Here is a 27,800-nt window from a genome sequence, read left to right as displayed (position 1 = left end):
TGCACCAAATCCAGGATTCGGACGAATATTGGGCTTTTTGACGGGGTTCGGTTTCTGCAGAACCTTAAAAATTTTTTCCCACTGAACCGAACCCTAGGATTGCACTACGCACGCTACGCTGGTCAACGTAATGACCCGCCGTTGATTAAGGGAACGTGTTTACTAGGTGGACCGTTTGAATGCAGTGGGCTGTGAGAAAGTGAAAATGGAACTCGTGAACAGAAAACGTGTTGTTTGGCAGTACTTTCAGTCAAAAGAAGGCGATTCAAGTCGAGCTACATGTTCAATTTGCAATGGCGATTTGTCTCGTGGTGGCAAGGACCCTAAACAATAGCCACTTTACATTTGCGTATGAAACATCGGAAATAATACGAGTTGTGCATGAAGGAATCTGCCAAAATGCAGCAACTTCAGGTACGGCAAAGGAAGGACAGTCATCCTGGCATAATGTTGCCTATTCTTAATTAAAATTAAATTAAATAAAAAATACACTGCTGTGGACGTTGTTTACTTCATAATGTGTTTACTGTGATAATGGACTGAGGATGGGAGTAGGATTCGGTATTCGGATTCGGCAGAATCTTAACCAGTGGATTCGATTTTCGGCCGAACCCCAAAAATCTGGATTCGGTGCATCCCTTGTATTTGTGTTATATTGAGTGTTGTGCTGTATATCATTCGTATGTTGTGTATAAAAAAATCAATTCAGATTTGTTAATCCATAAATAGCCGATTTTAAAATTGCATTAAATACATAAATTCATTAAGGGTAGGTAAGAATTGTTATATTTTAGAAATTATTTCTATGAAAAAAATGCTGTTCTTTTGAAGTTTCTATTTATCACAGAGAGATCATGTGACACTGAAGACTGGAGTAATGGCTGCTGAAAATTCAGCTTTGCCATTACAGGAATGAAACACATTACATTAGAAAACAGTTGGAAGCATAAGATGACAGCAAAGATAATCTAAACATAAAAATAGGAGAAATACACAATTAAATTCAATATAAATCAATATATATCCAATAATGCAAATGATGTATGTGTGTTATATTTAGTGCTGTGTTGTACAGTATATTGTATGTGTGTATGGGGTTTATTGTATCCTATCTCGTGTTGCAAATCTCTGCTAATGAGTGTACAGAATCCCCTGGTAACACCTGTATTTCACACACATTTGTGCGGATAGTAGATCTGCTCGCACTGAGTGAACATCCCACCATGGAGAGTGCAGATGGGCATTTCCATAATCAGATATGGCAGCTTGTGAGGAGATCCAGCTGGTGTGTGTGTGTGTGTGTGTGTGTGTGTGTGTGAAGCAGATATATTGAGGCTGCTCTTCAACAGCTCGTTGTCGTTGCAGTCTGAACCGAGATCAGTTTGAGCTTTATACATGCGCTGCGGTCTCTGAAGGCCATGCTGATCTGAGTTCAGCCAATTCAAAGCGCTGAAGGCACACTCTCATCAGCCCCTCTTTCATCTCTGCTGTATTTGCACGCTACACCGCTAGGACGCCCACACAAGCACTGAATTAATCTTGTCGTATGTGTCCGTGTGTGTGGAATAAGGAGGGCTGGATGTTCTGGTGCATTTCCATTCAAGGCAATGAAGCAAAATGCACGGACACACACACACACACACACACACACACACGCACGCACGCACGCACACACGCACGCGCAGGGTGAAAAAGAGGGCTACAGGATTGGAGGAAAAAGAAAGCTGTTGTATTTTTTTCCCTATTATGTAAGTGGCTGAAGCGCACAGCCAGGAGGACGACAACACACACACATAAACACAGAGATGGAGGAGACTCTGATCAAATCGAATGTGAAGGGAATTTGCGTTGGGACTGCCCAGTGCTCCAAACATCCAGCACACACACACACTTCTAACTCGTCTAATTGAAGATGCCAGCAGCAGATATGTACCCATCTATCTCAGCTGCTACAGCGAACACAAACATTCTCATTAGAGTGGCCATTGTGGCATGCCTCTAAATGTCTAAACACTGCCTGCTGCTCTGTGTGCATGTGTGTGTGTGCGTGCGTGTAAGGCTTTACAAATGCTGTGCAAAAAAGCATGGAATCATCTGATTGGTTCTCTGATCCAAGAATAGACTCCTTCCCTTTCTCTGATTGGCTGCTGACATCTGTAGCAACTCAGCACAGTCCAAAAACAAGGCTACATCCAACTATAAGCTGGAGAGGTTAGATAAAGCGTGACAGTGACTGAGTGTGTTGGACTCACATGAAGTTCTCAGGGTATTCGCTGAGGGCCATCTCGATGATGTTGAGAGCATCGTGGTAGTGTTTCTGAGCTGACAGCAGCAAGGCCAGCAGGTGCAGTGAATGAACATCATCGCCCTGCAGCTGTAACGCCTGGCGTACATAACCGAGAGCTTCTGGAATCTGACGTACACACACACAAGAGATGCTTTTATAAGATGATTGTTTAAACAGGGTGAGCGAGAAATGAGAAGGAAAAAATAACAGAGCGAGATAGACTGAGAGGGAAATGAGGACAATCTTCCTTTGCCAAGAACTCAAGTGAGATGTGGCTAGGGTTGGGAGATAAATCAATACTGATATTTATTGAAAAAATTAAAACCATAATTTTGATTAACTTTTGAGTAATTTAGCATACATTCATTAATATTATTATTATATATTAACAAATATCATACCAAGATCCATGTTTTTATTCATACAGTATAACATAACATATAACATATAATTTTTGTTGGTGTAAATTAATTGCAAATTAAAAGATTTACTAAATTGTTATTTATGCGACTTTTATGAATTAATTTCTTTAGTCACAATTTTTGATAATACATTTGTACTAATTCATAAAACATAGAATTCAAAATGTCAAAATTTTGGGGAAAATAAAAAATAGTTTTAATTAAGCCCTAAACTAAAAAAGGTAGTTTATTCGGTGGTACATTCTTTCCTGAGGTCTTACAAACATGTGTAGTGCATGTCCTTCCTCATTAATGGTATTGAAATGAATATTGTGATAAATATCATCGTATTTTTGGCCATATTGCCCAGCCCTATGTGTGGCTTGATTTAGCCGTATGCAAATACTCATAGGCAACATAATGCAAACTGGAGGAGAAATGTATCGTCACAACAACCAGTCTGACCAGAGTTCCATCATCTGAATGTTGAGATGTTTTAATTCTCACTACCTGTGTGTAAGGAGCAGATGTTGATTTTCCTACCTGTCGAGATACAGCCAGCTGCAGTGCCAGGTAGAAAACAGCCAGATGATCAGTGGGGGACAGACTCTGTGCCCTGAGAGAGAAACAGAGTATTTCATCAGTGTGAGAGAGCGAGAGGGAGAGGGAGAGCGAGAGAGAGAGAGAAAGAAAGAGAGAGTGAGTCTGAAAATCACCTCTGGAAAGCACTGAGCGCTTTTTTCTGATACTCTTCCTGCATTCCTCGAAGAGATGCTGTAAAATAGAGACCACAGAGATGTGAGAAGATGGTAAGGACAAGATAAAGCAAGAAACAAAGAGAAATCTTCAGGTTTCAGATACCTTAAATGTTAGAGAAATAGTATCAAGGGATTATAGAGTGTGTAATAGAGGGAAGAGATAATGTATAGAGCATTATGGAGTGATTATAAAGAGAAAAGGTTGAGAGCGTTATAAATTATGTAATTGTCATTACAGAGAGGTACAGACAGAGTGTGTTATATAAGAAAAGAAAGAGGTTAGAAAGTATAAATGGATTATAGAAAGGCTATAGAGCATGTTATAGAACGTAGAGAAAGCCTACAAAGCATTACAAAAGGCATTAAAGGTACAGAGTGCTTAAAGAGTGTGTTATATAAGAACAGAGAAAGGGGAAAGTACAAATCGATTGCAGAAAGGGTTTAGAACAGTGGTTCTCAACCAGGAAGCCTGGGACACAAACTTCTTTAACATATTTTAACACTTCCAGTTTCTGTTAATACAAACCAGAGGAAATACCTTAGCCAAAATATGTGTGTTTGGGAAAGGGGGTTGAATACTGTGTTAGACAATGAAGGGGGGCCTTCAATTAAAAAAGGATGAGAACCACTGGTATGTCATAAAATGTATAGAAACCAAATAGACCACTATAAAGGATTATATATAGAAAGTGTAAAATGTGTAATACAGATAAAATAGCGTATTTCAGAGGCTGGAGAATATTCTAGAAAGATTAAAGAAGATACATTTTGTTATAAAGAATAGATGAAGGGTAATGAGTACTAAAATAAGGGTACAGAGTGCATTGTAAAGGGTAAAGAAAGATTATAGATATCTGTAGAAGTATAGAATATATCCATATATATATATACAGAATATACAGAACGGACAGAAAGGGTATAATATATTATACACCGTTCAGGCATAACATTATAACACTGATTATTACTTCATCACGGCACCTGTTAGTGATGGGATATATTAGGCAACAAGTGAACATTTTGTCCTCAAAGTTGATGTGTTAGAAGCAGGAAAAATAGGCAAGCGTAAGGATTTGAGCGAGTTTGAAAAGGACCAAATTGTGAAGGCTAGACGACTGGGTCAGAGCATCTCCAAAACTGTAGCTCTTGTGGGGTGTTCCCGGTCTGCAGTGGTCAGTATCTATCAAAAGTGGTCCAAGGAAGGAACAGAGGTGAACTGGTGTCATGGGTGGCCAAGGCTCATTGATGCATGTGGGGAGCGAAGGCTGGGCCGTGTGGTCCGGTCAAACAGACGAGCTACTGTAGCTCAAATTGCTCAAGAAGTTAATGCTGGTCCTGATAGAAAGGTGTCAGAATACACAGTGCATCGCAGTTTGTTACGTATGGGGCTGCATAACTGCAGACCAGTCAGGGTGCCAATGCTGACCCTTGTCCATCAGAACTGGACCACGGAGCAATGGAAGAAGGCCTGGTCTGATGAATCACGTTTTCTTTTACATCATGTGGATGGCTGGGCGTCGCTTACCTGGAGAACACATGGCACCAGGATACACTATGGGAAGAAGACAAGCCGGTGAAGGCAGTGTGATGCTTTGGGCAATGTTCTGCTGGGAAACCTTGGGTCCTGCCATCCATGTGGATGTTACTTTGACACGTACCACCTACCTGAGCATTGTTGCAGACCATGTACACCCTTTCATGGGAACGGTATTCCCTGGTGGCTGTGGCCTCTTTCAGCAGGATAATGCACCCTGCCACATAGCAAAAATGGTTCAGGAATGGTTTGAGGAGCACAACAACGAGTTTGAGGTGTTGACTTGGCCTCCAAATTCCCGATCTCAAGCCAATCGAGCAATCTCGAGCCAATCGAGTGCTGAACAAACAAGTCTGATCCGCCCCACCTCGCAATTTACAGGACTTAAAGGATCTGCTGCTAATATCTTGGTGCCAGATACCACAGCACACCTTCGGTGGCTTAGTGGAGTCCATGCCTCGACGGGTCAGGGCTGTTTTGGTAGCAAAAGGGGGACCAACACAATATTAGGAATGGTAATAATGTTATGCCTGATCAGTGTATAGGGATTATAGAGAGGTACCGAGTATATTATATAAGGTAGAGAAAGGTACAGTGAAAAAAATACAGACTATTGAAGAGAGTGTGCAAGATGGCAGAGAACAAGTATAAAGCATTATAAATGAATTGAGGAGAAAATATAGTGTTATAGAGAGGTATTATAGAGGATAGAAACAAGGTATAAAGTATTATAAACGGATTATAGAAAATATACAGAGTGTGTTATAGAGGATACAGTAAAAATTACTTATATCTTATTATAAAGATATAGAAATGGTATATACAGTGTGTCCTAGTGCAGGTGTGCTCACCATCTGTGGCTCTTAGACTGTAGACGAGACCAATAGCTAGATAGCCTTTGGCCCTGAATTCAGCCGCCTTCTCACCCATATCAATCACTATTTTACCGAAGCGCTCACCTTCTTCCAGCTAAAACACACAAATACACACCCCATGTCATCACCATCTCACTGTTCATGGACGGTCTTACAGTAATGGATTTGCAGAGTCATAAACAGGTCAGTGTCAGCTCTCCGGTTGAGCTTGTGAATATTTCCCATGATTCCGCTTTCATTACCCAGTGCAGGTTTCCAATACACAGCTTGACAGCCAGTAGAGGAATGGTGGGATCATCCGGCTTCAATCTGATACACTCCTTCAGCACCTTCACTGCTCGAGCAGACTACACACACACAAACACAGAGATTGCAGTAATTTCTAGTGAAATATTAGATATATTTTATAATTAGTATATAAGGCTATGTTCAGCCTGCCAGCAAAAATCTGATTTTTTTGCAGACTTTATCCAGATGAGTTTTTTAAAGTCTGGACAGCAAAACAAAAAACAACAACATATGAAATCAGATTTTTTCAAAATCTTATTCAAGCCACATTTTTACAGATGCATCTCAGTCTGGACGTTCTGGCTGCTCAAATCGGATTTTAAATAGTCTTTTGCATCGCGCTTAATGGAACACACAACGATAACATCAAGAAAGGTATCAGAAATGCCGGAAGTAGGAGGTATTCAAACTTTATGTCCAAAGATTGCATCCGGAACATCACAATATATACCATCTCTCCAAATAAGCATCCTGTGGAGGTGAAGAACTCCTCCGCCGGACAAGAAAAACTCAGCGACGGAGGAGTTCAATACTGCGACTTGACAGGGTGCTTATTTGGAGAGTGAGATGATGCACCTCAATTTTTCCTGCAACCTTTTTGAAAGCCTTGTCACATATGTGGGTATGCCTACATCATTACCAAAGCAACCCATACGGATTGGCTGGTTACATCTGGACACACAAATCTTATATGATCACTTGCAATTAACAGTGCAGACAGTCTGCCTGAAAAAATCTGATTTGCCTGCGGTCTGAACATAGCCTAAGTTTGGGGTGAGTTTTAAAGAAAATAGTACTTTTATTCAGCATTGACACCCTTTTTTTTTTTTTAATCAAAAGTGACCGTGAAGACAATTATAATGTTGCAAAAAATATTTTTTAAATAAATCCTGCTCTTTTGAATCTTCTAATATTCAAAGAAACTTGAAAATATGTATCATGGTTTCATTAAAAATATTAAAGGTCCTGTTCTTCGTGATCCCATTTTTCAAACTTTAGTTAGTGTGTAATGTTGCTGTTAGAGCATTTATAATACCTGTAAAATTATAAAGCTCAAAGTTCAATGCCAAGCGAGATATTTTATTTAACAGAAGTTCCCTTTCAAAGCCTACAGCGAACGGCTGGTTAGGACTACATCCTGGTATTTCCTGCTTTAATTACGTCAGTAGAGCAGTTTGTCGACTAACCTCCGCCCACAAGAACACGCGAAAAAGGGGGCGTGGTCTTGTTGCTCCCGCGTGGAGAATAGGAAGTGTTGCGTTCGGTTGCGTTTGTATAGTTTGTTTGTTGCCATGTCGTCGAGACGCTGTTATTTACATCCCGGAGTCAAGTCACCTTTGTTTGGCTTTCCCAGGGACGCTGTACTTAGAGATCATTGAGCGCATGCATCCCCGTTATGGTGAGAGGCGTGACCTTTCCGGTAACGTGCGCTCTGCGTGCGCTATGCTGCTGTCGAATCACAACACGGGAACCGCTGGCACAATCACAACTCGTTACGTATTTCTGAAGGAGGGACTTCATAGAACAGGGAAATCTTTCAAGCCGTTTTGAGGACAGTGAAAACAGCAGTATACAGATAAGTAAATTGTGTGAAAAATACTGTGTTTTTTTACACGCGAAACATGAACACATGTTATATTGCACACTGTAAACACAATCAAAGCTTCAAAAAAACACGAAAAACGGGACCTTTAAGCAGAACAACTGTTTTCAACAATAAGAAATAGTTTCTTGCAATATTAAGTTTTTTTTTACTGTTTTTATGACATGATAAAATAAAAGACCTCTTTCAAAAATGTACAAAATGTAACAACCTTAATATATATAGGCCTATATGAGATTTTATTTAAAATCTATATAAAAGTAATGTTCGTTCATTTACTTCATTATCAATTTTCATAATTTTTTATAGGGCTTCACAATTGCCTGATATTTCCAGGTTTTGAATGGCCATTGGGGTACATAGGAGTTGTAAAAAGGAAAACTAACCTTCCCAGCGGCCATCAGGGAGAGAGCGAGCTGGAACCAGAGATGAAACTCCTCAAAGGCAAACTTCATGGCTCTTTCGAGACACTGTGGAGAGGACACATTAAGGTAACCCCAGATAAGAGTTGAGAACAATAATTATGACACTAACAGATACACACACAAAGGTCAAACACAGAGCCAGGCCATGTCTCCTACTGTAGATTACCCAGAGTGCCACAGGCTTTCAGCATGTCTCTGAGGCTTTTTCAGTTAATCACACCAGCAGCTTAGCAGAGAGCAATTCATCGAACAATTAGATCTATATAACAAACAGCTACACACACACACGACACTGCAGAGGGCACACACAATAAATATGGCAGACTCCTGGGGCCTGTGATTGCACAACCGCAAAATCCTTGAACATAAAAGACACAGCAAAAGTTATGCCGAGTCTAACATTAGCAACAACAGCATGATCAACAGATGGAGATGGAAGAGAAAATTCTGCCCAGGTACACTAATGAAAACATCACACAGACACACAGACACACACACTTTTTTCATCTGCCTGTTCCGTCCTAAATAGACCAGGCTTTTGAAAACAAACATTTCAGGTATGTCAGGTATGTTTTAAAAATTAAAACAAGAAGAAAGTTATTAAATAATGCCATTTACTTAAAGGCACAATACGTAATAATTTTCAAAACAAAGGCTTAGCTTGATGATGCCTTGATTTTGTGGAATCATGGGAGTTGTTGTTGTCTTCACCTCTACAGACGGTGGAAAATAATCTGACGGGACTCGGGCAGAAATCATATTCATGGATGAGCTAATGTATTAATAATTTATTAACATTACTGTAGTATGAAGCAGGGTGGGGCTGAAAGCCGTTGGAGCGGAACGAGGCCGCTGGAGCGTTTGCTAAAAAGAGACAAGCGCGACACACGGCTCGAGAGCAGCGGAGCTTTTATTATGCCACTGGCGACCGCTTCCGCTTCTTATTGTCTACTATAAAAGACACTTGTTGCACACTGCAGTAAGCTAGATCGAGATCAGGCATGGTAAAACAAGAAAACAAGATTTAAACAATAAGACTAACTGTGTTGAGCTATATAACAATGATGCGTTTTCTGTCGATGAATGTATCCAAACAGTTGCTCACCTGTTTCATAAAACACACAATATATTTATTTCTGGATTTAAACATTCTTGGAAACATTTGGGATAATGTAAGTACACAAGTCAACAAAATATATAACATTGTTCTAGTGGTTTTGGGATATTTCAATCCAAAAATCTTACATATTGTGCCTTTAAAGATTTAAACAAAACTGTGACATGCTGCTATAGTACTAGAGCAATTAGTTTTGAATTCATAAAAGCAATATAATTATTTAATTATAAATGATATGCTCACAAACTCAAATAAATGTTGTGCATAACCTCTAGAGCAGTCACACACTTAACCACACCAGGAGGTTTAACTCGTCCCACTGAGGGAGTATTCCTGAACGTTCCCATAGCGATGAGTGTGGGCAGGATCTCACCTCTGAGAGCATCTCATACTGTCCGCGTCTGCCTAGCGCGATGGTCAGCAGGTCGTACACCAGCGAGGCACTCTGGAGGCTGATGATTCGGTCATTATTGTGTTCAGGGATTCGACTCAACACGGCGTCTCTGTTAGCCTACGATAAATACAGAAGTTAAAATACACATTCACACACCACACTACCGTTCAAACGTTCGGGGATGGTAAGATTTTTTTAAATGTTTTTCTAAAGAAGTCTCTAATGCTCACCAAGGCTGCATGTATTTGATAAAAAATACAGTAAAACAAGTCACATTATGAAATATTACAATTTAAAATGACTGTTTCCTATTTTCCAAATTTTTTTAATTTAATTGTATCCTTTTGATTGCAGAGCTGAATTGTCAGCATCATTACTCCAGTCTTTAGTGTCACATGATCCTTTAGAAATAATTTGAATATGCATATTTGGTGATTTGATCAAGAAACATTTCTTGACATATGATATTATCAATGTTGTAAACAGTTGTACTGATCTATATAAATGACAGTGACGTTATACATTATTTCAGGATTTTTAATGGATATTTATTAGCAAATAACATTATAAATGTATTTACTGTAACTGATTAATTTAATGCTTCCTTAATCAATTAAGTATTCATTTCTTTCTTTCAAAAAACTGATCCCAAACATTTGAACGTATAGCATATACCAAAACTACAGTATCAATAATAGATGCTACTGATAATATTTGACAGAAATATTTACTTTACTTCTGCAAAGTCAGGATAAGGAAATAAGCTATAAAATAAAACAGTTTGATCACATTGTGCAAGTAAAAAAAAACTCGGAACAGTCACTCCCTGAGCTGTTGAACCATCAGTTTAAAGAAAATTAAAGAAATGCCACATGAGCAAGAGAGCTAATGGTTTAATTCTGCGGAGTTAAAGCGAAAGGCATTCTCTAGCACTGCTTTCAGTGCTATTATAATGGGCCTTCCATGGCGAAACACCTGCAGCGACAGAATTTTTTTTTCTAACTTCATTTCCTTGTTCTAGCGCCTGTGCTGGTGGTCAAACCACAGCCGTTGAAAGGGTCACAGGAGTTTTAGTGCTACTCACCATGGACTCACTGATTAACAACAGAAGTAAGGCCTCCTCTGTGTTCTCCTGTGGGCAAAACAAACTAGACAGAGAGAGAAAGGTCATCATGAATACAGTAACAAGAAACAAACTACCAGAATTCTGATCAATAAATTCTCCCCCCTTTTAAAAAACATGTTTTATGCTACATCATAAAAATAAAAGCAGGAACGAGATGCAAGAGCAAGAAATCTAATAGATTTGTCCACACTGAATATGAAATAGCAGTGACAAATTGTTGCCAAATTGCAACAAAACCAGAGGTTTTTTTTGTATATTTAAATTAGCTTTTCATTTCAATATTAGCTGAACTTTTAGATATGTTGATTTTGTCATTTTTATAAGTGTTTTCCTTAAATATTTCTATTTATTTTTATTTCAGTTTTAGAAATGTAGCTCTTTAGCTCTGAAAGGTGGTGCATTCGCTGTACATTTAGGCCTGGTTTTAGACAGGGCTTCGATGAAGCCAAGAGTAGGCCGTAGTTCAATTAGGACATTTAAGTAGCTTTACTACTTAAATGTATTTTTGCCTTAGAAAAACACATTACTGGTGTGCATCTTGAGACAAAACAATGGCAGACATATTTTAAGATCTGTCAGTGCAAGTTTAAAATCAAAGAACGAACTGATGTGACGTAATTTTGAACAAAAATGAACGTTCCGGCAAAAGTTCGCTACGGCTGGTAAACACTTTTGTACTGCCATTGGTCCATGGCGATTATGTAATAGACAGGTGTGCACGGAGGCTCCACCTTACACTGTAAAAAAAAATTCAGGTCTCCAATTGAAAATTTTCTAGTGACCGATCACATCAAAATTTTTCAGTTGGCCAAACTGAATTTCTGTGACTTGATGCAATTTAATTCAATTAAAATTCAAGAAATCAAGCTCTTAACGCATTATATTCCATCACGTCTATTGCGGTCTCAAAATTCTGGCCAGTTGATAATACCTAGAATATCAAAATCAACTGCAGGCGGTCGATCCTTTTCCTATTTAGCACCTAAACTCTGGAACGGTCTTCCTAGCATTGTTCAGATGTACAGATAAAAACACATGCACACATACGTAGTCAAACGTGCTTGCCTATAGGCTAAACACGTAATGCTTGCGTACATGCCGTCGCCGTTTTCACAGACTCTTTTTGGGGTTTGCATGGGGATGGTGGTGGTATAGCTTCAAAACTATTTCAAACCTATTTCATGGTTACATACTCCGGCCGCTAGGTGCTGTTGCGGTGAGGATGGGGTCCAGAACACAGAAATTAATCAATCAAAAACTTACTTAAGGTTTTCATCTAAAACAAAATTAATTTCCTATTCTCACTGAAAAGCTGCTTTGAAGCAATCTGTGTTGTGAGAAGCGCTATAGAAATGAAGGTGACTTGACTTGACTTCCACATGGAAATCTTTTCCGCTTCATTTCTCCTGTTCAGTCCGTCAAGGTCATATGAAAAGGAAGTTGTACTTCTGATGAAACCCTTGTTATATTTAATGAGATAAATCTGCTCGATTTTAAGCAAACTATTTTAAGTGCTATATAAATAAACGTTAAGTGACTTTACTAGAGTGCCAAATTGCAGAGCTCGTGCAAACATATTGTTGCTATAATCAGACGCTTTTCTTATTCTTTATTAAAAAAGTGCTTGCTGTTTTTTTTATTTTGTTATGCGTTTAATTTGTTATTGAGAGGAAAGCGAGCCGCACGTATTTACATATTCATATTCAAACGCTGCTCTCGGCAGGGTGGGCAGTGTTGCTCACGTATTTCGAACTTCGTTTTACCCCTAAGCAAAGAACGAAAAATAATTTTGCTGCGAGTATATTGGGGCCTTAGCCTGACAAGCCAGACCCACATCAAGATGTTTGGTCTGGAAAATCACCATTGACAGGGTTCAATCCGAGGGGCGGGATAAACGGTTGTCAACTAGCTAACGTTAGTTGATAGATTAAACTACATCTTCCTTTCTTACGAATGACTTCAGTGCCGTTCTTTGTTCTTTCCTCAAAGAAAAGCTTAACTCCAAGTCTTCCAGAGTAGCGGCCAAAACCGTTAAAAAACCCCAAAAATGTTAGCCCGCCCACCGACTCTATACACGATGTGATTGACCTGACCAGAGTTTGGTTTTTCCAGCTCTGAGGTCTACCGAGAGTTGCTAGACAAAATAAATGTTCTGCCGCTAGGGTGCATCTAGATTTCTAGACTATTGGGGCCTTTGAAACCAGGCATAAGTGTTTGAATCACAACTTAATTATACTTCAGGCTTTAGACATGCCACTATACAAATGGGAAGAGAGAAGCACAGGCTAGGAGAGCTGGAGATATGTCCTACTTCTCTCCTGAGTAGATGCGTGGGCGGCGGCTGAGGGCGTAGTCCTTGGTGTGTGGGGAGTGTCTGAGCGGATCGTCCAGCGGGGAGTGGTGAGGGGGGTCTTCCAGTGGGTTCCAGTAACTCTGTTCACACATGCCCCTTAGCAGGATCTCTGCAAGCTGCCTGGCAATAGTCTAAACACAAACACACATAAACATCCAAGATGACGTAGAAGCCACATACAACCTATAAAGTTTCAGGAGTGACAACTGCATTTAAATACATGAGTGAATCCACTAAATTATCATTCCGTGTGTGTACAGAACACGACCCATTCCCAAAATTGTGATGATTGATAGCGTGGTAAACAACAGCAACATTCTGCCGTGCCGCATGTTTGGTATCCGCTATGGCATCTTCGCAGACCAGCCACTTATTATAAACGTTTCTGGGCTTGTTGTTTGAGCTTGACTCAAAGCAATCTAGTTTATGGAGTTAACAAAGTAGGCAGTGTGTGGGTTGCTATATTTTGGTCTTGTTTTCAATATTAAGCATTTGGATTTATTTTGGTTTACTATAGGCTTGTTCTCACTCTCTTTTTTTCCCCTAGGAAGATCTGGCAACACGCATGAGTGAAAGTTCTGCCTCTTCCCCGGTGATTTTCTTTCTTGTTTAAACACGTCATTAACCCCACAGTGCAGTTAATGCAGTTAAAATGCAGTTAATGACAACCACATTTACAAAGATTTTATATCTTTGTAAATGTGGTTGTCATTAACTGCATTTTTCATTTAATATGGTTGTAGAATGTGGTTGTCACTCCCGTAAAATTACTGAACTGTGTCACCGGGTGTATTAAGCACTAAAAGGCGAACTGAAAACACAATTTAACTTGATTTAAAATAAGACAAAAAATAAAACTAAAAATTAAGATGAAAACGGACAAAATTTCTTTATTGTTTTGTGGCCTCAACACCCATCAGTTTTATTTAAGAACCAGGCTTGAAAGTCTTGGAAAACCTGGATATAAGAAGTCATTTTAGGTAATTTCTAGACTCTAGATTCATTTTCTTTAATGAATATACTTTTTTTCCTTCTAATAATGCCAAACTCGAACATACTTTATTTAGTAGAAACTGTAGAGAAACTGCCATATTTGTGAATAAAAAGTTATTTAAAAAATGTCTCCCATAATGACAATCAAATGGAAAGGTCATATAAACATATTAATATAATTTTAATATAATTATTATAATTATGTTATTTACTTAGATTGAAAAGTATGTAGACAAACGTTGACGTTTGTTTGAAAAAGCCATGGATGAATGGATTATGATGATTATTTAATTTAATTATTGTAATACACTGACACTCGTGGTTTGTAAATTGAAAATTTTGAACAGAAGCAGCTTTTTGCCATTACAGCAGAAGTAACAGAAATCTGCACGGGGTCAAAAAAGGTTGACAACTACTGTTCTAGATCAAGACAACAAGACAAAGCCATGAATGCACACTACTCACCATACGCAGGTTCTGAGTGGTTCTGGTCTCAACGGCTCGGAGAATCTCTCGGAAGCGGCCGACACCACGGGTCAGGTTACTGCAGCACCGGGAAATAGAGAGAAAAGCGATCCATTAAATCACCTCTAGAGAGCTGCAGAAACCTGACGGCTGGCATCAACAAATTTCACAGCGACATCAAACTTTATACACAAACACATGCACAGACACCCTCAGGACAAGTCAGACCTCTGCCATGATTTAATGAGCTCTAGCATCAAGCGGTCAGACTAAATCAGTCAGGAAGATATCAGGGACAGTAGGGCACATCGATAACAGTAGTTCTGGATACCGTGCAAGTCACAATTAACACCCATTTGATCTCTGCACAACCTGCGTTGTACAATATCCTCATCAGACTGCAATATTCCCACAAACTGACAGTGCAAACTGAGGTGCACGTGAATACAGGGAGACAAAAGTGTCGAAATAGTGATGAGTGAGCAGGATAGAGAGAGAGAGAGAAACAGAATTAGTTCAAAAATAGTCACAACTATTTATCTGACTTTAAACCTAGTTGTATATATGTTTCAATATATTAAACATATTGTTTTTTATTCATTCAGACATTTTTTTATCAGCCACAGAATAAAAAAAAAACAGCTATCATTTTAATACCTTTAAACCAGTGTTTTATAGCAGACTGAGCACTGAACACTTGTTGTCCTGTAAGAACTGCATGTTGCATGAGGTTTAAAGACATTGCTTTCAATCATTTATGAGCCTAACAGATACATTACCCACAATGCACCACTGCAGCGGTCATATTTCACACAGATGCATTACAAGCACTGACAGAGATGCCCCACCTGCATCCATATGGTAGATCCCTCCCCAACCACACACTCACTGCACAAATAAATAATGATGGACATTCTCATAAACACAAGCTCGAATTGACACGTGTAAGGCCACCTCACGTTTCACGCTAGTGCTGCAAAAAGAAAGATGTACCTCTGGTTAGAACAAAAGATTAGGATATAGGATAAACTGGTCTCCTACTCCTTCAGATTTCCCATGCCTTCCCTTCCCCTTTTACAACAGGAAGATCACTGACTAGATGTTACTCTCTGCAATCAGAAGGTCTCTCAAGAGTAAACAAAATCACATTTTTGCTGACAGAGATGAATCCACCTGTGAGATCCTCCATGTTTAGTTCACCTGGGCATCAAAGCACTATCTTCTAGACTTTTCATTTCCCTCTCTCTGTTTGATTTGGTTTGCCCCAAAAAAATTGTAAGCTGTCTTGTTGCCACTGTGACTCGTCTCGCAATTGACCTTTCGGTAAGCCCCTCCCCTCGAACGCAGATGAGCCAATAGCAGTAGAGTATCAGTTGCGCTGGGACCGGAACTCGGACATCTTTAGGTGTCAGCGCCATAGAGAAACATTGGAAAATCCGAAGCTCACATCGGTTTGATGGTGTTTATGCTACAAAAATGCCAAAATGATTCCATGGATCCTGAGAGGATTTTCTGTTTGTCATACTCCCATTAAGTTATGATTAAAGTCCCTGCTAACATACAAACCAAAATAACTAACTGTTCTCACGTCATGTAACACTGTAGGTCAAAAACACGAAGGTCTACATTTCAGTGCCTCTCCATATTAAACTGATTATATGTAAATTAATTTAAGTTTAGATATGTTTAAAGTCTACATTATCTGTCCTACTGATGGTTATTATAGTCTACGGGTAGTGAAAGGAAGAGCTTGCACGCAGTTTATCGGAGTTGTTTTCCAGATACAAAGTTTACCAGTTATTAACTGCACCCCCGAAAAGTCATAAGCTCTGTGTATATGTTTGCTTACTGTTAGTTGTTTGAGTGTTTTTGTGTAATTTGCTGTGTATGTTAATGGTAATGCAACGGAGAGAGAGAGTTTGTGAATGAGACGTTAATGCGCACTTCTTATGCTTTGTTTGTTCAGCTCTTACGATGATTTTTTGGAGTGAAAAAGGACATAATCAACTTGATAAACCAACAGTAAAGTTTGGCCATCATTCGGACTGGCTACATTCTGTGTCCAAAAACATCTTGGGATAAGTTTTTCACACGGACAGATGTCATTGTAAGATATAGCATCTCCGTTTGTTTGTCCGAGTTAGCAACAGTAACTAAAGGGGACGGGGCTTACCCATAGGTCAATTGATTTCTATAAAGTTAGCATGTTGCTAAGCTAACAGCTTGATACATTCATGAGCAAAAAAATAAACAAATGTTGAGAAAATGTTTAAAAAAAATCTGCATTCCTGTAGCTCAAATCGTAGAACATGGTGCTAGCAACCCAGAGGTCATCAGTTTGAATCCCAGGAAATACATGAACCGACAAAATGTGCACCTTGAATGCAATGCAGTACACATGGCAAATTCATATGTAAATGTAAAGTAATTTAAGTAAAGTTTTTACTTTTAATCTATTTTATAGATACACTACCATTCAAAAGCTGGGGTTCAGTAAGATTTTTTTATGTTTTTGAAATAAGACTATGCTCACCAAGGCAGCATTTATTTGTTCAGAAATACAGTAAAAACAGTAATACTGTGAGAGGAGAAAAAGGTATTACTGTAATTTAACAAACTTTTTCTATTTGAATACATTTTAAAATATAATTTATTCCTGTGATGTCAAAGCTGAATTTTCAGCATCATTACTTCAGGAATCATTCTAATACTGCTTTTGAGGTCAGGAAGCATTTCTTATTATTATCATCAATGTTTAAATTTCTTTATGGAAACCATGGCATGTTTTTTATGATTCTTTGATGAATAGAAAGTTTGAGAAAAGAGTATTTATTTTAACTAGAAGTCTTTTGTAAGATTATACATTTCTTTTCCCTAAAAAATCTTGACAAAGCGCACACAAACATATAAACAGTAGTAAATATTATATTGTAATATTTATTCATATATTTTATTTCCATTACATTTGATTAGACTTAAAGGTGCATTGTGTAATATTAATGAGGATCTACTATGGGGTTAAATTTCCACCAAATGCTCTGCAGTCACGGATCAAAAAATAATATTTTAAAATGTAAAAACACTTGGAAAAATATATTGCACAAAATGAAAAAAAAAAAAAAAATGCAAATAGTATTATTATAAACGTAAATCAAAAAATTTAAAGCGCTTTTTTTTTTCTTTTTAACCGAGCATGTAAGACTTATATACCGGTGACAGGTTGAGTTGCAGGCACATATACAGTAATATACAGAACGATTTAAAAAAACACTCCACTTTCTAATTTTCCAACTCCCCAAGAGTTTTACTGTGTTTGAATCCATTTAGCCGATCTCTGGCGGTAGCACTTTTAGCATAGCTTAGCATAGATCATTGAATCTGATTAGACCGTTAGCATCTCGCTCAAAAATGACCAAAGAGTTTTGATATTTTTTATATTTAAAACTTGACTCTTCTGTAGTTACATAGTGTATTTCTAGACCGATATGGCTAGGAACTATACTCTCATTCCTGCGTAGTAATAGAACTTTGCTGCTGTACCATGGGTGCAGCAGCGCAATGATATTACGCAGCGCCAGAAAATAGGCTAACTTCCATCAACATAACCAACGTGACAACCTGCTTGCACAGGGGACTATTTTCAGGCGCTGGGTAATATCACTGAGCCTGCTGAGCCTATATTCAAAAAAAGAATTTTCCTGTAACCCCAGCTCGAAAAATGTAACCGTTATCTTCCCCTGTAAGAGTGAGCATCATTCAGACTCATGCTTATAATAATTATTTGCATTATTTTTTTCATTTTGTGCAATATATTTTTACTTGTGTTTTAAAATTTGAAATCAAGCTTATTATTTTTTGATCCGTGACGCAGTACATTTGGCAGGAATTGAATCCCATAATCTGCTGACAGAAATGCAATATAATATGCATAACTAGGTTTTCAGTGGTGTATAAATTATTTTTAAATAAAATAATTATTTTCATACATTACATTATTATGTGACCTTAAATAATGAACCGTTATGTTTTAATTACCTTAGAAAGAGCCATTTCTATCTCCATACACCGCGGGTCCCCTTACAGTGAAGTCGCCATTTTGCACCGCCATGTTTCTACAGTAGCCCTAAACGGACAAACTGCTCTAGAGAGCGCTAGCTACTCTACTGTCTCAGACAATGACATCTTTGTCCTGTGTCATCCACCGCAGCTTCTCTATGTGCTTCGAAAGGGAGGGGTGAGCGGTGGGCGGTTGCAATTCCCAACCTCATCACTAGATGCCGCTAAAATTTACATAGTGCACCTTTAATAGATTTATCTTGACTAATATATTGTTATATATTATAATATATTGTATATTGTAATATACTGTTTGGCTTTAAATAAATAAGTATACTGCATTGTCCACAATCTTGGACAGTTTTTTTCTCATTAGTTTCAATGCATTCTGGGATTCATGAACAATACCATCTTAAAATTTGGCCCAAAAAACTTAGAATGCAGCGTAATCATGCAGCCTTCACGTTGAGAGCGTGCCTATGCTGCCTAAAAAGACTGCTTATGTAGGCAGCTCACTAGGTTTTGGCTTCTGTGTGAAGCTGCTACAAAAAAAACAAGGCACTACTCTACATGGAGAATGTGTAGGGATACGTACGAGTAGTCGTCAAACACACGGCTCCATGGTGCAGAGGCCACGGTGCAGGGGGAGAGTGTTGCATCAGAACACAAATAACATGAGACACACAGACATACACATGCAGACAACTACAGAGGGTTAATGAAGCATTTGAAAGAAGAAAAAAAAAGGCACAAAGACAAACGGGGAGTTAGTAGGCAGACAAAAAGCTCAGCAGATTCCTAGACCACTCACTGAAGCACATGTCTGGGGGGAAGAGGGGTGGAGAGAGAAAACAAGGGATGTACGAACTGATGGAATTATAAAATGAATGGACACCGTTGACTCGGGTGTCCCTAGAGGAAGCCTGTATGGGCTGTGAATCATAACGCGCTACATAACTGACAGGGCTGAGCGATATATATGGAATTCTATATGCACAGAATATACATAACATATTTGAGATTGTTTTGCTGGAGATATTATCACCAAGCTTTCCATTTTATTTGACTATTACCTTTCATTAAAAGCATGCCATTGAACTGGTTTTGGAAAGCCGTGTTAGAGTTTATAATAATCAGTTCAAACGGTCAGTTTCAATGATTTAAAGGGATAGTTCACCCAAAAATGAAAATGTGATGCTTAAATATAAATTAAACAAACATGCACATGGGATTGTGCAGAGTCCTTTGAATCACTTCAAAACCTTTTGAAACTGCATTGATTTGGACCTTCAACATTTTGGTTGCCATTGAAATACATTATATGGAGAAAAATCTTGAAATGTTTTCCTCAAAAAAACTTAAGTTCTTTTCCACTGAAGAAAGAAAGACAAGAACATCTTGGATGGCGTTGGGGTGAGTAAATGATTCAAAATTTTCATTTTGAAGTGAACTAATCCTTTAAGCCTTTATCTGACAGTTCTCTTGTGCTAATCTCCATTAAATTTTTCACACAATATTAGTTGTTTGCATAACATTGCACCATTTCATGCTTTTCATCTTCAGAAAGATCTTTCTTCCTTCCCATATTGCATGAGAACTGTGACTTGCTTAATAAATGTGGAACAAGTAGGGGTTCTATTTACCTGAGGCAAACTATTTAACAAACCTCTCTGAGAAATGTATTTAAATCAAATATACAGTTAATAACAATAAATCTATTTTAATATTTTAAAAATGCTTAACTCATTACTTAGCCTTCGGTGTCGCATGATCCTTCAAAAATCATTCTAATATGCTGATTTGCTGCTTAAGAAACATTATAAATGTCTTTACTGTCACACTTGATCAATTAAATGCATCCCTTTTCAAACTCGTTTTCGAAACGTATATCAAATAACGTCAAGAGGCTGAAAAACATATTTTCAGTTATATCGCCCAGCCCTAGTTACTGAGAATATAAACACACACACACACACACTCACCCATTTCTGAAATGAATAACATGAGCCCTCTGAAGTCCAGTCTCTAGGAAGTAGCCAAGTTCCTGTTCCTGTGTGACCGGGCCAGGCTTTGGACTGCGGTTCTGAATGCCAGCACTAAGAGCCTGAAGACAGGACACCTCATCAAATATTACTGTCAATCATTACTGAAACAAGCTCAAAATCTTTTCCCCAGTCACTTCCTGTTAGTTATTTAGCTAATTCAGACCATATCTTCAAAGGATGCAGAGTCAGATTTGCTATATTAACCTGGAAAACACTTTAAATAGGACGGCGGTTAGGAGGGTACGAGTGTGCCATGCATGAAGGTCAACCGTAAAACTTCGGCTGCACCCAAAAAATGCAGCGTCAACACTGCAGCAGAACACAAGCTCTACCATTCTCCTCTCCTGCCATCATTCACTCTCTCTCCGTCTCTCCACTCTCCCTCCCTTCCCCACCAACGCTAAATCACAAGCCGTAAATACTAAACGGCGTTCAGGGGGATGAATCTGTGCGCTACTATTGCAACAGAGAATTAGTTGTGTGAAAACAATCCTACTCTGTGAGAGAATGAACTTTGACCTGTAAAAGGCTTTGATTGTGTTTTAAATTTCACAGGTGGGACAGGAAGAGATTAGTCTCACGGATGGCTGACCCTCTGCGGCAGTACTGTGCAAATCTGTCCTCAGCTACAACATCGATGTACATCTGACTAAAAAAAACATGACGAAACAGTAGTGAAAACTGCTGTGAATGAACATTTGGAAATACCTTTTCTACCTCTTGAAGATAGAGCAGGGCAATGTCTCCAGACTTCTCATAACAAGTGATGATCTCCTGGTCTCTGTCTGCATTACGATTGGACAGTGATGGGGACGCCATGGGCACTTTCTCCAGACAAAGACCTATGAACAAACAGCAGCGGGATGAGATGTCTTACACATGCCAACAGCAAGAAAAGTACACAGAGCTCTCCTAGCGCTCTGCCAGATTCTTCTTTCAGAAGGATGTTTACGACTTATGACAGCTCATTTCAATAAAGATAATCTGATGGGTGAAAAATGGCAATAATTGATGAGAACTTGCATAGCAGTTCCATCAATGTATTATTGTACAATACCATCTGGAATTAAATAAATGATTAAATATGATTTTAACGCATTAACCGAAATCAACATCATAACTATGGAGAACTAGGAGGGCCACTTAAAGGTGAACTATGTAGGATTTTTGCAGTAAAATATCCAGAAACCACTAGGCCAGTGTTATATATTTTGTTCAGTTGAGTACTTAGAATATCCCAAATGTTTCCAACTATTTGTAAATCGTGAGAAATTGCCATTTTAACCAAGGAACCGGGACGTGTGAGCTATGCGTTTGAGGGAGTCGCCTGTCGATTGCGTCATATCTGCGTCACCCTCGGTTTCCGGTTTTATTCAGTGAAACACTTTACTCTCACTGCAGTGTGAACAAGTGTCATAGCAGCCGCCGAGCGAACGTCATAACTTCCTTTTCAACACACTTAGATATATCTAATACGATAAACAGAGCTGCGTTACCTCACTCATGACTGGAAAAGAGGAAGTGGCGCCGGCAACCGTGTCATAATAAAAGTCCCGCTGGCGACTATGCCATAATAACAGTCCCGCTCTTCAATCGCTCCAGCGGCCTTGCTCAGCTCCACAACACTCGGTCCTGCTCTGCTTCAGACTACAGTTATGTTAATAATCGCATCCATGAACATGATTTCTGCCCGAGTCCTATCCTGATTCTTTTCCACCGGCTGTGAGGTGAAAACCACATGTCCCAGGATTCTGCGCTCAAACGTGCTGTCATCAAACTACGCCTTTGTTTTGAACAGGCGACCTCTAGTGGACGGAAAAGTTACATAGTGTAGCTTTAAAATTAAAATGTAAAAAAAAAAATTCACATTATGCATCTCTGCACTGTTCTGATCGGATTATTATTATTTTTAAATAAATAGAATATCTTAAAAAAAAGAAACATACATTTTATTACTATATTAATATAAGTATATTATATGTTGTTATATAATATTTAGAATTTATACTTTAACTATTTCTGGTCTGGTTAAACATACTACACAGCTGTATATTGAACAATAGATATGATTGGCTGTGATTTTGTTGCTTTGAGCAGAATTTTGCATTCAGTAAGGTCAGAAAAAAAACATTTACAACTGTTTATTGTTTAGAATGTTAGATAAACGTAACAATAAAATAATCTATCTCTATCTCTCTCTATATATATATTTCTATTTTATATGCACATTGTCCAAATTAACTCTCTGTTGTTAACTAGAGAAATTAAAGCCGTGTTTCCACCGCAGGAACCAGGGACTTTGGGGTGGTACTCTGTGTGTTTTGACCACAGGAACCAGGGTCTAAATGAAGTTCCGGGTAAATATTTCCCCCTCCAAACGGCCCTGCTCGTGAGGTAGTACTTTTTCAAAGTTCAGGAACATTCGGGGGTGGGACTTGGGCGCTGAACATGTTGATTGGTCAACTCAACGCAGCATTTTATTTCAACCAATATTTTTAAAAGTCTGTTGTGGTGCATGTAAATACGACCGATGGGCCGACGACGAGGTTCAGGCTTTATTAAATGTATTTGCAAAGGACGAAATCCAGTGGGAACTGTAAAGTCGATGTGCGCAGTCCTAATCTTCACGGTACTTCAGACCACGATGGAAATGCAGTCAGCAGCAGGTCTGGGGGAAAAAGCGTTCCTGGGAAAAAAAGTTCCTGGGCCTAATAGTTTCTGGTAATTTCGGTGAAAACGGGGCTGAAGACTAAAGATTATTTTGAGATAAATCACAAAATTTGACATTTACTGAATGGATCGACAGTCCTTACATTTCATAGGTTTATTTGTTGCTTGAGGTATCGATTTAGTTACCACAGGCTGGTAAAATACCAAAGTCAAAGTTCTGACTTACACTGATCAGGCATAACTTTATGACCACTGACAGGTGAAGTGAATAACACTGATTATCTCTTCATCACGGCACTTGTTAGTGGGTGGGATATATTAGGCAACAAGTGAACATTTTGCCGTCAAAGTTGATGTGTTAGAAGCAGGAAAAATAGGCAAGCGTGTTCGACAATGAGCGAGTTCGACAAGGGCCAAATTGTGATGGCTAGAAGACTGGGTCAGAGCATCTCCAAAACGGCAGCTCTTGTGGGGTTTTCCTGGTCTGCAGTGGTCAGTATCTTTCAAAAGTGCTCCAAGGAAGGAACAGTGGTGAACCGGTGACAGGGTCATGGGCAGCCAAGGCTCATTGATGCATGAGGGGAGCAAAGGCTGGGCCGTGTGGTCCGATCAAACAGACGAGCTACTGTAGCTCAAATTGCTCATGAAGTTAATGCTGGTTCCGATAGAAAGGTGTCATGAGCATCAGAACTGGACCATGGAGCAATGGAAGAAGGTGGCTTAGTCTGATGAATCACATTCTCTTTTACATCACGTGGATGGCCGGGTGCGTGTGCGTCGATTTCCTGGGGAACACACGGCACCAGGATGCACTAAGGGAAGAAGGCAAGCCGGCGGAGACAGTGTGATGCTTTGGGCAATGTTCTGCTGGGAAACCGTGGGTCGTGCTGTTTTGGCAGCAAAAGGGGGACCAACACAATATCGGTGTATATTCCTTTCAAAAGCCAAGTTCCATTCAATTTCTACTGTATTAATTTCACTTATGTGAAATGTAGTGATGTAGCAGCAAAGCTTGAATTTCACACAGCGCTTCTGTCAATTCTAATTCAATAGACCAATGAAATACATTGTTATTGTTTGATCCTAACTTTGAGGATATTCATTCAGAAAGGGTCAAACTGAACGTGATATGCTTTGTTCATGTAAGTGGAGTTTGTTTGTTGCTGCAGGTCAGAGGAAGTAAGACAATAAAATATACATGTGTGAGAAAATCAAAGACCTCAGACAAACCAGAAACGCTTTAAATGTTTTAGCACTAGCTGATGTCTGTTCCACTGCCGTATCTCCTTGCATCGTCTGGGTCAGCTGAGAGCCAAGTAACGCGGTAAAGATACAAGCACGGTTCCTTAGAGATGTCACACAATCTGTGGCCAATCTTGGTCTACTGGCTTCAACTTCCTAATTCACATCTTAAATCCCTCATAGCATGAGAGAAAACAGGCCGGACCCGGCGCTCAGGTGGCCGGTAAACATGATGAGAGATGTTTGTTTGGCTGCCGTTAGTATTGGGTTCTCCATGCAGATAAAGTTTTCATGACAGTATGGCAATGTGACAGGAAACAGAAACTGAAGCCCTCCAAACTACTTTTCAAACTGCTTCAATAATAGATACCGACTTATAAGCGGATATCACAGGATGAAGAAAATGGTCTGGTACGGAGTCGCAAAATGATTCCAAATTGAAAGCGGAGCCGAATAATCCATCACGAGCAAGAAGGTAATGATGAGATCCTGATTAAAAGTGCACCGACTCTGTGGTCTCAGTAAGACAGGAAGAGAACAAGAAGAGTGGACTGATTGGGATAAAATATTAGTTAAAGTTTTAAAGCATCTGCACTACTGCTCAAAAGTTTAGGGACAGCAAGAATAAAAAATTATATATCCCAGGGGCCTCATTTATCAACGGTGCATACGTAGTGAGTGCGTAAGAACCGTTTCAAGCAAAGTGAGGGGTTTACCAATTTGTACTTTTACGTAGAAATGTGTGTAAATATAAGCCCACCTCTGAGCATGCTTACTAAGAGAATATAGTGGTAGAATAGTGATACTACACATAAAAAGCATTTAAGAGTGCCACAGTATGCATTAAGCAATCTACATAGGTCCTGTATTTCCTTTAATTATAAAACACTACTTTTATATATATATTTAGTCATTTTAAACATGATGCGTAATTGGTGTCAAACCCTATAAAAGACAGCCGTTACAAATGTTGGATGCAATTATTTCCTTGGCCCCAACCTATATCCAGTTCCCTTACCGAAATCCTCAACGAGCTGAAATAAAATGAGGCTTTTATGTTAGCGCCAGATTCCCAAACATATAATTGGACTCATAGACTGCACCCTCATCGCCATAAAAGCACCATCAACCAACAAATGTAATGATGTAAATAGAAAAGGGTTTCATTCTGTTAATGTGCAAATCATTTGTGATGCAAATATGTTGTTGTTAAAAGCGTTGCGTGACTCATTCTGGCTGCGTCCGAAACCTGGAAAATGCTGCCTTCGGAGGACACATTTCAAGGCAGGAAGGCACCAAGGCACGTCCGAATCTAATGTTAGCTTCACTTCCTGTCTCTTAAGATACCTTCATCTGATCGATTTTTGAAGGCAGCATATTTGTATCCTTCGCTGCCTTTGATATCCCACAACCCTGTGCTTTCCATTCTGTGGCAGTTGAGCTGGGAAAAAAGATGGCGTCTGAAAGTTGCGTTTGCTGGTCAGTTTTTGTGTAAATGTAAGTTTTTTGGACCAACATTTTCCACCTTTGATGTAATTTCTAGTGAGAAATTACTAATGTAGTAATTAAATATTTGTTTAGTTCTTATCAAAGCTCTCTCTATTTTGCTGTAGATCATTAAACGTTTACACTGCCTCAGAAGTCTGTCCGTAATTAGTTTTGTGAGGTGCCTTCATGCACAAACGCTGCCTTACAAGCCATTGTCTGATAAGACAGCGAGGCAACGAGTCACTGCCTAGGTTTTTGGACGCAGCCTCTGTGTTTGTGAAGTTCCTCTTCTTTGCCATAATTGTGGTGAGGAAAAAAACACAATCACAAGATTTTTAAAGGGATGTCTTGTCACCATATATGGTTCATTGGAGGCCTTTCCGAATGCTAATGACCGTGAACGTGAACGAGCATGGTACTTATGCACATGTGGGATTTATCAACAAAGATTGCTTACTCATGTGCGTAAGAACTGTGTGCGCATGTTTGATAAATACGGATTTTCTCGTACTTAGAAACATTCTAAATTTCAGTCGTAGGACAAAATATAAAACATTTTCTACGCACTGTTGATAAATGAGGGCCCAGGAACCCAGGATGCATCACTGAGGATGCGTCCCAGTGCATCCATGAGATGTTTCTTGTATAGGTATATTATTTTTTATATATATATATATATATATATATATATATATATAAATAAAGAAAATATATTCTTCTTCCTTTTTTTTTTTTTTTTTGCAGACATACACATTTAAAATTTAGAATGAGAAATATGAGAAAACCAAGCAAAAATATTGATTCATCTTGCATTAAATGGGCACTAATCGTCCAATTATTATCCAATAAAATGCTCTCCAAAAGTAGTATGTCCCTCCGCTTGGCAAATAACAAATTATGGCCCATAAAATGTGATTTCTAGACCTGAAAAAGTTATATTAATTAAAAAACATTTTAAAATGCCTTGACCATTTTATAACGAATATACATTTTACTAGTATTATGAATATTGTTTTGGACAATGGGGGTCGCTAAAATAGTTAAAGAACCACTATCATATGGGCACAAAGTGACACTAGTTTTAAGGAAAAGTTACACTTCATTAAAAATGAGGGCAGAGGGATTTTCTATGGTCTTGTTGTTCCACACTGATGCCCAAAGAGAAAAAAGGGAGGAAAAAAAACAGAGAGAGCAAGAGAGAGAATGTGTGTACATGCTGTAAATCCCTTTACCTTATATAGACCTGCTACACTGGAGACCAGACAAGGTCTGGAAAAGGCACATTGACATCTGTTCTGATACAGATAAATTCTCTAAATCTATTCCTCTAAAATGCTGTGTTTCTCTAAACACACACATATCCCCTTCTTACGGGTTTAAAGGCCCGTTATACTAGCCAGATCCAAGACAAACCCCATTACCGTGATCGGGCACTTTAATGACCTGCATAACGGCCGCAGTAAATCTGACGCCTCAGTACAGGCTGTGACAAGCAGCCCACGGCGGCAAAAGGGAGATTTTTATAATTCAGGACGAGGGTTGAGACGAGGCAGGAAGTGCCAGCAAGATGACACACACGTGTGATTGTGTGTGGTAGCTGGGGCGTGATGAATGATTAGGGTCAAAGGAGGAAGCTGCCCCCCTGTAAAGGCAGTTGTCAGTCACAGGACAGGGATGCTA

General features: G+C 39.0%; 1 protein-coding gene across 5 annotated transcripts in view; it reads right to left on the bottom strand.

Annotated features, from left to right (window-relative positions):
* Positions 1-27,800, bottom strand: part of ttc7b (tetratricopeptide repeat domain 7B) — a 64,017-nt gene that overhangs the window by 29,259 nt on the left and 6,958 nt on the right. For 4 of the 5 annotated variants that reach the window (XM_079833488.1, XM_079833490.1, XM_079833487.1 and 1 more), the window contains exons 4-15: positions 21,429-21,562; positions 20,658-20,779; positions 14,620-14,698; positions 13,120-13,292; positions 10,767-10,830; positions 9,662-9,799; positions 8,133-8,216; positions 6,098-6,202; positions 5,832-5,949; positions 3,405-3,462; positions 3,232-3,304; positions 2,253-2,413 (exon numbers count right to left, since the gene is read on the bottom strand). In XM_079833488.1, coding sequence (XP_079689614.1) covers positions 2,253-2,413; positions 3,232-3,304; positions 3,405-3,462; positions 5,832-5,949; positions 6,098-6,202; positions 8,133-8,216; positions 9,662-9,799; positions 10,767-10,830; positions 13,120-13,292; positions 14,620-14,698; positions 20,658-20,779; positions 21,429-21,562 — 1,309 coding nt within the window. The remainder of the gene's footprint in view (positions 1-2,252; positions 2,414-3,231; positions 3,305-3,404; positions 3,463-5,831; positions 5,950-6,097; positions 6,203-8,132; positions 8,217-9,661; positions 9,800-10,766; positions 10,831-13,119; positions 13,293-14,619; positions 14,699-20,657; positions 20,780-21,428; positions 21,563-27,800) is intronic. The other variant, XM_079833491.1, reaches the window with a different exon arrangement.

This window comes from Gobio gobio (assembly GCF_949357685.1).
Source record: "Gobio gobio genome assembly, chromosome: 13".
Classification (NCBI taxonomy): Eukaryota; Metazoa; Chordata; class Actinopteri; order Cypriniformes; family Gobionidae; genus Gobio; species Gobio gobio.
The sequence above is the reverse complement of the archived record's forward strand: the minus strand, read 5'-3'. Positions and strand labels throughout refer to the sequence as shown.